Raw genomic sequence first — 13,471 nt, forward strand, 5'->3', positions numbered from 1 at the left:
GAAATGTGTTAAGTAAAAAGACTGACAATACAGTTAAATGCTACACAGATGTAGTCCCTTTATTTTTCTGCATGCATCCGGTTCTCAAGAATACAGTTTTAAACTAACCCACACCAGAACACTCTATATAAACTGGCAGGTGGAAGAGCTATGATACGTAACCAAGTTTTAAAACTTCACATCCCTTCATTTTGGAAATGTACACATTTTGCACCACTGGTGAAGCAGTAAAGTCAACTCATCTAAACTACATAGTTATGATTTAAAAGAAATTAATAGGTATCCATAGCTGAGTTTTAGCAGTTTCAATGTCCTATTAAGCTAGTATTTCAGCATTGAATAGAGGCTGGTTTAGTTTAGTTCATTACATCTTCCATAACAAGTTGTATGTTAAACAACAGGAGGTTTGAAACAAATTCTCAATGAAGTTAAGGAGACACAGGTTGGACAGCTGTATGCCAACACACCTCTGCACCCAGGCAAACCCTTAACTAACCATTTGGTATAAGGCCATTCAAAAAAAAATCAGGTTTAAGTTTTCAAAATCTCAAACTTCACACTGACTGAATGCCTCTAACTTTCAACACCTGTATTTAAATACAACACTTTTAGAGTCTGTGGGCTAAATATAAATGGGTTAAGTACTTTGCAAAAGCTTTATTTTCTACCTTACCACAAAGTTACTAGAATATTTCATAGAAAGGTTTTACTGTTGGTGCTCTCGGTGATGAGATCCATCATTTATAAGTAGTCATTCACAATAAACTATCTGCAACTACAAAAAGGCAATCCTATTTATACTACAATTTTTCAAACTGCTACACACCTTCAAAGCTGTTAGACTGCATGAAGTAAAACACAATTCACTTGAGCCTTCCTAATTCATATTCAAGGAAAAATGAAAATATTTTGTAAGATCACACTCAGACTGATTAACAGAAATCTGTGGACTAAATTTACAGCCTGTCAACTATCCCTCTTTGGCAGGAAGCATTAGGTGTCTCACAGGAAACCACCAAAATCCTAAATTATGGACTGGTTTGACCCTATAGTAAGTTTCCATTCAGCCTCCTCAGTTAGTGATGGATTTGTGCCTCAAAGCATAGGGATTTAGAATCAATTCCACATATAAATACCAACACTCTCCTTCATGAGTAATAGCAGCTGTTATAAAAATCTTTATAAACCTTTTTGTCTAAAGTCTGGTGTGACTAAGATCCATGAAGCAAGAGAGGAAGTAATTTTTAGACCTCATTATCATAGATATGGTTAACAGTTCTACACTGTAAGGACTTTTAGCCCACATTATTAACACAGCTCAGCCTGTACATTCCAAGACCTTCGTTTTACAAAAGAGTACTGTGGGATCTTTACCAATGACAAGATGAACCTGCCCAAGTGGACCGAAATGTGGGCTGCTCCCCAAAAGAATGGCCGCAGCATCCCTCCACCAAGACATACTGATTTTTTTTTTTGCCAAATAATTTTCAGCTGGATGAGTTCCCAGATCCTATTCCTTGCACGGTTTTAAGACTACTAGTGCTAGCACAAAGACGATGCTGGAAATGCAGACAGGCCTGTTCCTCTCTGCAGTAGTACACACTTTGGTAAGTCTAAATTAAGCATCAGCCTGCAGCTTAAGAGTGGCAGCATTAGACTGCAAAGACTAGAAACTGCCTGTGAAGTTACGGCAGATTCAGTGGTGATACGACTCTTCTTTAAATAACAGAATTTCCTGGACTAAAAATCACAACCAAAAATGTGGTGTTAAGAACAGAATTTCAAATTCAGAATTTCGGTTGCAGTTCTAGAGCACTTGCAAATACAACCCTAATGCTAACCTTTTGGGAGCATTCACTGAAATTCAGTCACTACAGGGTACACCTCCAGTAGCAACCCTTCATTCCCTGAAAAAATTACAGGCCAGCACAGAAGCAGAACATTTACTCATAAAACAATATTCAGAACAGTTTAAGGAAACCTGCTTTTACCTTTGCTGTCAAACTTACAATGTTTCTACATACAGCTAGCAATTATTTATCAAGTTCCAATTTTTCATCCTGCTTCTCCTCAGTTATACATACAGCAGAGACTTCTGAAGTACGAAGAGATAACTGAAGCTTACAAATTATACCTCAGCGGCTCACACCAAATATCTAACGTGTTACCATCACACATTAAATGCAAGGCAAAACAAGTCTTGCAACAGGAATTATGTTTTCCCCACATCGAATAATAGCCAAATTCCACAAAAATAGAGAAAGCAGACAACACCATTACACATGAAACAGAACACTTCTCTGGCATATTTTGTAGTTTCAAGTGCAACTTGAAATTTTACTTTTTCTCAAATAAATCTCCTGAGGCAGTTTGGCATTATTTTTGTAAAAAATATACCAAAGCTGCATTAGAAACTCAGAATCAACTACCATTGTGCTCCCAGTATGATTCCATTGTTTAAGCTTCAAAGTGCATTAACAGTTACCACCAGTTTGAGTGAGTGATTACAAGCAACATTTTCACACTTATACCGGACATCAGAGCAAATACTTCATAGAAACTGTATGCACTGCATTTTAGTGTATTCTAGCTAGCACCAGTTTTATGGCTGTCTTTCACCAGTTACATTTCACTATAAGCGCATGAATAAAATACTTTAAACAAATACCTTTTCAAATATCACTAACCTTCCATGAGCATGAAAATCTAGGTGCAAGAACTGATCTTCATGTGATACTGCTCTTTTGGCACGCTGGTGTTTTTGGTGTAACAAATCCACATCATAAGATAATCCTTCATAATGTCTAATGTACTTATTTAGGGGATTTCCATACTGGCCTGAAAAGAGAAAAAAAAAAAGTAAAGTTTAGCATGCCTGAGAAATTATTACAGTTTACAATCACAACACCAGGTACAGCAGAACTGTGGTGTAAAACAGTGGGTGAATAAAACCCAACTTCCCTATTACATGCATGTCAGATTCCTTTTTTTCTTCTCTGTACCCTTGAAATTTATTATACCCTGGTCCCACAGACTGAAAGCACACTTGCAGTTAGAGTGAGTTACATGGACCTTGGAAGGCAACTTCTACCAAGTTCAACCAAAACTAGTTCTTTTACTCCAAAATTAATTTACAATGCAACCTACATCACTGTAGACAAAAAAGCTTGAAAGAGGTTTCAGAAATGCACTTGTGACACAAACACAAGCAGTGCAACAGCTGAACATCTTGCTTCTAGTTCCCTACAAGAATTATAGTTCCAGGTTCACTCTGCACTCATGACACCAAAGTATCTGCTCAGAATGTTTACGTTCCACATGCCAAATATCCAGAAAAATTAAGAGCAAATCATGCCACCTAGCAACACAACATTTTGTATGAAAAGGGATGTTCTATCACATGGAGTTGTTTTATTAAAGATGTATCTCCAAAAAGGTAGATCCAGCTCAGTCTAGTTTGGATACTTCCTGATAAGGTAGTATTTTTTTGCATTAAGAGTGCATGACAGGAAACAGGGAAAGATTTTGGTCCTCCTATCCTGATGAAGGAAGAGACATGCAGAAATAACCAGAGACACTAACATCTGAGAGCTGTTCAAAGACGTATGACATGCATACAGAGGATCACCATCTCAGCTCTATATTTATACTAGACAGGAGATACTTTACCAAAAGCAGTATTTTTCACTCCAAGTTGCTGGAATTTTCTAAAAAGCAAATTGCACTGCCCAGACACCTGTCAAACATACCCCTCAGATGTACTTCTGCATACCGAACAGCCAACAGGCCAGTAATCACAAGAACTGAAACCATAAAAAAGTTAGCATACATTACTTTCCTCCAGACAAGGAACCACTATATGCATTACAGATATTTGGTTAATTCCGATTCTGGTCACTTCTTCCAAATATGTACACAGTTTCCACACAGGATTCACCTCCTTATTAGTTAATCTAAGTCAAGCAACCATAGAAGTATATGCACAATAAATGGACAGTACAGCATGTATTTCACAATAAGTATATCTTTATATCCTGACTGCTACCAAGCTTTCCAACCCCTGCCTCTGCACATTCAACACTTCACAAGTCTTATGACACTTTGATATCAAACACTAGCACTAGACCATTATGCATGAAAAATATTTCATCCACCTGCCAAAAGTAAAAACAGACACTGCAGAAGGAATTACTAAGGTGATGTGATTCAGTAACTGTGATCACACCAAAAAAAGACAGAAGTTCCAACAGCATAAAATAATGTGCAGAAATAGGGGAAAAATACCTCAACAGAAAGAAAACCACTACCACTAAAGCCTCCTCCCAGCCACACCCAATACAACAGAAAACCAACCAACCCAAACCACCTGCAAAACAACTCATGGAGCAAATTGTCTTTGCAATGCAGATAATGCACACAGTATGTTTAACATACACAGTGAAAGGCAGTTTTTAAACAGTTTAAAATATCAAATTATAAGGGAATTAGATATCAATATGCATATGGTACAGTCAAGAGTGAGATCATTTCAGTGGTTCTGGTTTCAAAAGCAGATTATGACCCAAATTATGTCCTGCTTCTAGATGTACTAAATATTAAAGCCAGCAAAGAATTAAAGATACTAAGTTATGTATAATGTTTCAAAACTCCAAGAAGTGCGTGTTTTGATACGTAACTTATCAGTAGGCTAGAATGAAATCATTAGCACCGTTTGAAACAAAGCCTTGCAGCATTCTTTTATACACTTTGTGCAACAAATATACAACCAATTCTTCTCTTGTCACTCCATTCAAGCAATTGTTTCTGAAGAGCAAATTCATTACAGAAACTACTTCGCGTATCAAACCACTTAAAGGTAAACACCATCTTAGTGCTATTATACAAAAAAAAGTTGAGTTTTCTTTTAAGCAACCTGACAGCAATATATTGCCAAATGTATTTGTAGAAGGAACGTTTCAGCACTGTCAATATTTAGTAAAAATTGCTATACAAGTTCTTCCCTACATGACCCCTTCAAAAAAGCATATCCCAAAACTTCAGATGTTTCAGTGAACTACTGCTTTTTACTTAAAGAAGTTGGACACACGTTTCTAGTTCACCAAGATGCAATGTGATGATACAAAGACAAACTTAGTGCAGTATATATAGCATCACTTGTACTAGCTATAACACAATCTTTCACAAGAAAGACAAATTCAACTGTCAGCCACATAAAACCTAAGTTGTCTATTGAAAGCTGTGGTACACAAACACAATCTTATCTACACTAATGACATGAAATGAGAACACAAAGTGCAAGTTGCTAGTTTTCCAGTTCTAGGTTGAATCAGTAATCTTCAAACATATCCTCATGAAGAGTATAAGATTTATTTTAAGGTTTGGTTTTTTTTTCCATATCATAGGAACTGCATTTCATAGTACTTGATGGCCAATAAGCTCTACAAGCAACACACAAATTACTAAGTAAATTAATATTTTCAAATACATTGCTTGCATTTAACAACATGCATAAGATACTGCTATACCTTTTTAAAATTCAAGTAATTATATACTACAAAAAAATCCCATTCAAATTTCCTTGCAGTACTGTAGGCTTATGTAAATGTTGACTCTTTACTGCTGAGTGCAAATTCAGTCCAGTGAAAAACCAACTTAATTCTAATTTCCTCTCATTCTTAGTCCCAAAATCCATCCTCATCCAGCTTTCCTGAAACCTCTTAAGTATCCTAAACATTTATGAAAAAAATCTAATCAAAATAAGATGCAGGACAAATCCAAAGTTTCAGCAACCAGCATGAGGAATTTGCAGCATGAAGGATGTTGCACCTGTCTGATGTTTCTCTAACTACTTTCAACATAATCCCAGAAGCAGAAAAGCCTCCCATGGCCCAAGAACTTCTATAAACCAAACAAGATTAATCTGAGTCCCCCTGTTACAGCAAACTGATGCACAATATACATTAACTGGACTTCAGATACATGCTTTCCACATATCCAGATATGTGACCCAAAGTGCCAACATAAACTTCAAAATTAACTGATAAACATTAAAACTTAGCTGAAGTTTTAATTTAAAACATTAACCTAAACCTAGAATATGATACTAATAACTCAGTTTAAAAACTTTATCAGAACTCAGGAGTCAGTATGCTGCAGAACAGGTTAAATTATCTCCAACTTTTTTATGGTAGGAGGCTTCTAACAAGTCATTCCTTATATTGTTATAGGCCATTCTTTTCTCAGTATTGTGAGGTACTCCTTGAACAGCTTCACGCACCTAGGAAAAAAGTTTTAAAGCATGAAAATTTACTGATGACCCAATAATACTTCGCACCCAATCCAGGTCTCATGACCATGTGGAAAACTGAGAGACTACACTCAACTGAGTCACAAATACTTGTTCAGTGCTAACTACTGTTACAAGGCAGCAAAAGACTATTGACATTAAGCAGCCTTATAACTGTTCTCTCTACTATACAAAAGGAGAGTGTTTTAAGCAAAACACCTTTTTCTTAACCAGAATTTATATACTTTATGTGATCATGTAGGGAAACAATGCTATTTCTTTTCCCTTCCTCTTAAAAGAAATCCTTATCTTTTAACTACACTTAACACAAACACTCTTGCTGCTCTCCTCTTGCTAAACAAAAGCAGCTATGTATCACCTAGAGCATATGCTATTTTAGTGCTTTTTAGAAAAGGGATTTCAGACAGGGTTGAAATCAAGGCTTCAAATGAACATTAACTTCCAGAAGGATGTATAATGTTAACATTGCTATAGCAGTTAAAGTCTGCAACTGATACACAATCTCCTGCATAATATTCAACATTCATAATCATCTCAAAAGATTATGGAGGAAGTCCTTACAGAAGCCAGCTTCATGCACATAAAGACAACTGGTAAAGAACTACTGAATGTTTACCAATGTAAACATAAAAAAAACCATTAAAGTTTGTACATACTGTGGTAAAAAATAACATTTACCTTCCCAGAAAAGGATAAATCAAGTATGCGCTGTTCTAAAAGATGAGGTTTACACTAAACAATTAAGATTTGCATGACAAAGGCAAATAGTTCAAATATAACTCAAGTTTGTTAGTGAAAAATAAAGCCCAGAACACAACCTGACAGACTATCAAAAATTGTTCAGCAGCCAGGCTAACCTACCAGACAACTCTTTTTACTTTGTCATAATTAATTTGCAGATTGGAAATGCCACCATATGATAAATCTCTAAGAGTTTATTATAATTTTAATTAAAATAATCAAAGCAAGATGCACTTCTTCAAGCAGTTTTCAATGTCAAGTTTATTCCTCTTAAAAAAAAAAACGTTTCCTTTACATGGAACATTAAAGAGCGTACATAGCATTCAGATTTAGCCCTTCCATGCTTAAGTATACTGAAAGCCAGTAATCCTACCATATACCTCCAGACTTAAATCTCGCTGAAGAATTTATTCAGGCTGTAGTTTCATAGCTGCTAGCAGACAGACGGGTCCCACTGCCCTTTTTCCTCTACTCCATTTCTATTCTTCCCTTGTGCTGGCACTAAAACAGATTTGGCTGAAAAACCACACTTCTGGTCAAGTTAGCCTTTAGTGGAAGAAAAACATGCAACCAGAAAGTCCAAGTCAGGATCATTTCCCTTCACTGAAAACTCACATTTAGGGCACAGTTAGACAGTACAGCACCATTCGTGTAAGCAGATGGCCTCTTTTTGTTTTACCCTCTTCCTCTCCAAGGAAGAGTCTCAGCTCTTTCCACTGGGCTTGGGTCTGCACAATAAACTGTTACATGTCTGGCAGGAAATGATTAATTTATTTTGTTTAAATCAGCAGCTGAATTGGCTCCCACATGCCATCAAACAAGAAGCAGTGAAGAAGGAGAGGTGGGAATGAACTGCCAGGCAGGACCACCAGACAGCAGTAATTCATTACAGTGGCTCTGCCATACTGCATAACTGAACATCTAGATTCTTTTAAAAGCAAAAATAAACTGCAGTCTTAGGGTTTTCGACAACCATGTTCTGAAGTTACTAAACACCTGATTTTATTTACTTTTAATTACCTTGGGCATTTCTGAAGCAACCATCTGACAGCTGTCTTTGCTAGACACTGTCTCATCCAGTCATATAGAATTCATAATGCTTTTAAACCCCAGATGAATGCTTGAGGCTGAGTGCCATGTTAATGAAGGCTAGTATTCTTCCCAATTTATAGCAAGGATGCAAACTAAATTGCTCAAACATCAATATCTCACAAATGCCTTCTCACAACTCCCCCATGTGTCCAGAAAAAACAGAATTTCTCCTACGCTCACAGGGAAATAGGTAGTTCAATATCCAGAAGCACAGGACACCAAGATACTACTTGAAAGTCCTAGCAAAACATAGAAGGGTGTGTTGTATCAGTGAATACAAGCAATTTATCACAGATCTGTAACACAGTCAGCATCTGATCAGCCTAGACAAGGCATGATCACTCTAATTAAACTCCAGCTTTTGGTGGATCTCATAAGTTCTCTTTTCATGTTTTCTGTTCTCCTTCCCTCCCCCCCCCCCTTTTTTTTTCTTTTAATGGTGCTCAGGTAGAATGATTCTATCAGTTATTTCCATTCCCCAAAGAACACCATTAAATATGGATAATTAAGTACTGCTTAATATACCTGCATGCTTAAAACTAGACAACATTACAGGTAAACATAACTTAGCTTCAAGATTTGCGTAAAATTAATGAGCACTGTCCACAAATGAAGCAAGGCAAACTGCTGTGTCTCAGCTGTTTCCAGTCTGCACTGCTGTCACAGTAAAACTGTTAAGAATCATGAATTTATCCTTTTTCACACAGATATTAATGCCTACCTAGAAGAAAAGCATGCAAATGAAGACCTCTAATTTTTTTTCAGTAAATTAAAAAAAAATACAGGAAACTCTAAAAATGTGAGCAGTTAAAACAGAAAGTCCTAATATTTAAAACCAATCTTGATTCTACACAGTTACAGTAAGTCTTTTGTAAGTGTTGAGACTTTTACCAGAAAAGTTTCATAGGGTATTTCAGAAATGTGTATTAGACATCACTACTAGATTTCTATCCAGTATTATTACACTTTCTTTAGACATTTACCTTCATTGATAAACACCGAGAGATGTGCTTCTGTTACCTGCTAGTGAGCTATGCTTCCTAGTGCAAGAGATCTTGAAGGTGCCCATTCTTCTCTCAAAGAAAAAAATTAACATGAATTTCTAAATTAAAAGACACTTCATGAGCTTGCTTCTATATATCCAGAGGAAAGTACTTATTATGCTTACTACGACTTTAAGGCATATTTGCCTGCCTGGCATTAAACAGTGGGAACAACCCTCACAACTGGTTAATGAATCACTTTGTGTTAATTCTGTGCCAGCACTGTTTAGTTCAGAAAACAAAGAGGCCCTGAAATGCATGCCAATAATTAAGTCTAAAATATCTTGATAGTTTACAAGAATCTATTAACGAGAAAATCACCAAAACCTTTTCTGTATATCACTCCTAATCCTAGAAATAATGGGATGACTTCTGACCACTCAGATCAGCTTGCTTTTCATCTCACTGCTTAGCCACAAGTACAACCAACTAAGTTTCCACATACGTTGATATTACTTTTTGATAACATGCAAAAGACCAGGATTTAGGGCTAAATTCTTCGTTAATAAACATAGGTATTAATGTACACAGATGCAGAGCCCACATAAATAGGAGAGGTGCCAAACTGGAAAAGAGGACTTCTCAGCTGCTCTGCCAGTCCTTCTCTAGAAATACCCTCTGAAGTCCACCTTTTCCAAAGTCTACCCTTGTAAAAAATTGAAGCTACTTCCCACTCATCATTTGATGAATTAAACGTTACCAGACACAGCCAACAAACTGCCCTAACAGTTTCCCTGCTGAAAATCAACTCATAACGGGAGTCATTACAAAGTTGCGCGTCCCCATAAACACAAGCATGTTTTCCTGTGGCCTAGGAGAGAGGGAGACAGACCCTCCTTGAAGCTACGGCCACAATTCAGGGAAAAACACAGGCTCGCCTTTTTTCCTCAATCTGAGGGTTCCATCTACCCGCGCTTCCTGCTTTCGGGGTCAGGGAAGCGGCCGCAGGGAAGGCGAGGTGAGGGGCGCTCCGTGGGCAGCGGGACACCTGCGCGCCCGCCCGCCCGCTCCCCCACTCGCTGTGACGCCTCTCGGCCCTCCCGGGAGCAGCCGCCTGGGCCCGCCACCGCTCCCCAGAGCCGCCGCCTAACTCCGTCCGCAGGCTAGGGGCGGGGAGGAGGAAGGTAACCGGGAAGTGGCTACTTGGACCGTGAGGAAAGTCCCGAGCAACTGAAGCGCAGCCGAGAGCACAGAGCCGGACAGGGGAAGCACAGCCGAGAGCGGTAGGGAAAAGGGGCCGAGGAAGAAAAGAGAGAACAGCTAGGTCGGACCTCAGCGGAAAAAAAGTCTCGGGAAAAGGGTAGGGGAGCCGGGCCAGTCACAGGCGGAGAGGAAAAAAGCCTGGGCAAGATAGAGGGGACGCGTCTGGGAGCTGGCAACAGAAAGGAGAGCCCGGGCCGGCGGCCCAGCCGCGGCCTGCCGCCGGGGCGCTGAAGCGCGGCGCTGAGGGGAGAGGGGCCCGCCGCCCCCAGCCCCGAGCCGCGCCGCGGCGGAGAGGGATCAGGGAAGAGGAGAAGAAGGAGGGAGGCCGGCAGCCCCAAGCCAGGGCTCCGTGGGCTAGGAGGGCCTGGCCGCGTCCTCACCTCCGGCGCCTGCAGCACAAGAGCACAGCAGGATTATCGTCCCCGCTAGATCCATCTTCAGAGGGCCCAGGCCCCACCGCCGCCGCCTACCCACAGCACATCCGCCCTTGTCGCGCGCCGGGATGGGGAGGGACGAGCTCCGCGCCTCCCTCCGCTTTGTCCCCCGCCGAGCTTGCCCCGGCGCCCCCCGCCCAGCAGCGCTCCGCTCCGCCTCGCCCCGCCCCACTAAGCTCCGCTCCACGGCTTCCTCCGGCCTCCCGCTCGACGCCATCGGCGAGGCGGGGCCGCAAGGCACGCCCAGAACGCACGAGCAGCCCCGTTTCCCTCTCCACGCAACGGGCGGGGCCCGGAGAAACGGGGCAGGACGGCACGTCAGCGGAGACGCCCAATGGCGGCAGGGCGGAGCCTTCCCGGCTGCCTCCGCGGGCCCGGCCGGGTCCGTTGAAGCTGCGTTTCCTCAGCGGTGTAACCGGGAAGGCATCAGCTGCTGATCCCGCCAACGGCACCGGAGGGACCGGGCGGCTTCTCGGCTGAGGCCGCGCCTGCCGTCACCCTCGGGCTGCCTGCGAGGCGAGGCGGGGCAGCTGTGGCCTCTGAACCCTTGAAGGGCTCTGCTGGGGCCGAGTGGTGCCGATATCTCTGTGGGCCACAGGGATCTGTATCCTCGGTGAAAAAAGAACCGAGCTGGTGCCCAAACTTGGCTCGTACCTGAGCAGCATTTCTCAGCCCCTTCACACCTTTGTGTGAGCAGCCTCGGGCCCCTTCCTTTAAGGGGGTGTGATGGAAGTGTAAATACCTTCCATCAGTTAGCTGTTATCAGTTGGCCTCGATAGACATTTTTCCTTGCAGATTCCAATTTACTTACTTTTCAAGTTTTAAGTCACCTACTTCTCTTGGTGCTGTGTGTCACAGTATGTTGAGGTTGTCCCCACTGAACAGGGATTTCTTCACTGTGAGGCTATTTTGAGCAACCTTCATGGTTCAAGCATAAAGGAAAATCCTCCAGTGAAGATAAAACATGAACCACTATGGCAGAATGCTTCACAGGATTGGAAAAGACCTTTAAGATCATCAAGCCCAACCTCTACCCCTGGACTGCTAAGCCCACCACTAAACCATGTCACTAGGAGCCTCCATCTACATTTTTTAACACTTCCAGGGACTGTGATTCCCCCACTTCCCTGGGAAGTCTGTTCCAATGTCTGACCACCCTTTCAGTGAATAGATTTTTCCTAATATCCAGTCTAAACTTTCCCTGACAGAGCTTGATGCTGTTACCTCATGTCCTACCACTTGTTATTTGGGAGAAAGACCCCCACCTCACTACAATCTCCTTTCAGGTAGGTGTAGAGAGCAATGGAGTCCTCCCTGAGCTTTCTCTTCTCCAGACTAAACCCCTCTAGTTCCCTTAGCTGTTCTTCATCACACTTGTGCTCCAGATCCTCCATCAGCTTCACTGTCCTTCTCTGGGATGTGCTCCAGCATCTCAATTATCTCTATTCTAGAGAGGGGCCCAGAACTTATCACAGGATCCGAGGTGCGGCCTCACAAGTGCAGGAGGACGATCACTGCCCTGGCACCTGCTGGCCACACTATTGCTGATACAGGCCAGGATGCCCCTGGCCGCCTTGGCTTCCCAGGCACAAGCTGCCTCATGTTCAAAGTCTGTTAATCAACACCCCCAGGTCTTTTTCCACTGAGTAGCTGTCCAGCCACTCTTCCCTAAGCTTGGAGCATTGTGTGGGGTTGTTGTGACCCAAAGTGCAGGACCTGGCACTTTGCCTTGTTGAACCTCATCCTGCTGGCCATAGCCCATTTATCCAGCCTGTCCAGTTCCCTCTGCAGAGCTTTTCTACTCTCCAGCAGACCTCTCACCCAAGATGCTGTCATCTGCAAATTTACTGAGAGTGCACTTGATTCTCTTATCCAGATCATCAATAAAGACATTAAAGATATTAATTTCTTGACAGTCAATATGCTAATTCTTACATTTAACTATGCTCACCCAAAGATTTATTATTTATATTAGGGTTTGTGACAAGTTTCTCAGTTTAAACTCTCATCCTTTATTTTTTCCTTTTCCAGCCCTATTGCCCTGTCAGAATAAAAACCCCCAAATTCTCAAATTACACACACACCCCCCAACAGGTACAGCAGGGAGAAGTTACATAAATGTGTAAGTAAGCATAGTTACAATTAATGTACTTCAGATAAGGCTGCTAATGTTGTTTAGCAAGACCTCAGATAAGAGGTCTGGCTACCAAGAACAGAGAACATAAGAATTTATCTTCCCAAAACTGTACTCAAAACTTTTGATTAAAAGCTGAAGGTTTCTATAAGGAGAGAAGGAAACGGATTCATTAAGGTGAATGGAGTAATACGACTGCAGCAGTTCCTAAGTTACCGGTCACACTCACCGTATGGGTACTTCAGTAATATCGGTACCTCACAAACTGCAGCAGGAAGCTCTGAACGCCTCCACAGGGACAACCGGGCCGCCGACGGCCTCCTCCCGCAGCGCTTCACCTCAGCGCCCGCGGGCACGGACCTCCCGGCGCGGGTCAGCCCAGCGTCCGCAGGCAGGTATCTCCCTTCACTGCTCGCACCTCCTTTCGCGCGCAGGCGCGGCCCGCCCCCGCCACCTCCCTGCAAAAGAGGGGCGCGGCAACGAGGAGGTTTCTGCCGTACGCCCGCTGGCGGGCGCT

The 13,471-nt window shown here is 41.9% G+C and overlaps 1 protein-coding gene across 1 annotated transcript in view; it reads right to left on the reverse strand.

Annotated features, from left to right (window-relative positions):
* ADAM10 (ADAM metallopeptidase domain 10) overlaps positions 1–11,059 on the reverse strand; it is a 42,196-nt gene extending 31,137 nt beyond the window's left edge. Inside the window, exons 1-2 of the mRNA XM_057398518.1 lie at positions 10,767–11,059; positions 2,688–2,838 (exon numbers count right to left, since the gene is read on the reverse strand). Of these exons, the coding sequence (XP_057254501.1) occupies positions 2,688–2,838; positions 10,767–11,037 (422 nt within the window). The 5' untranslated portion in view covers positions 11,038–11,059. The remainder of the gene's footprint in view (positions 1–2,687; positions 2,839–10,766) is intronic.
* Positions 11,060–13,471: the final 2,412 nt, after the last annotated feature.

Source organism: Pezoporus wallicus, unplaced genomic scaffold, assembly GCF_028554395.1.
Source record: "Pezoporus wallicus isolate ANWC-B61680 ecotype Strahan unplaced genomic scaffold, APGP_CSIRO_Pwel_v1 contig_3952, whole genome shotgun sequence".
NCBI classification, from domain to species: domain Eukaryota; kingdom Metazoa; phylum Chordata; class Aves; order Psittaciformes; family Psittacidae; genus Pezoporus; species Pezoporus wallicus.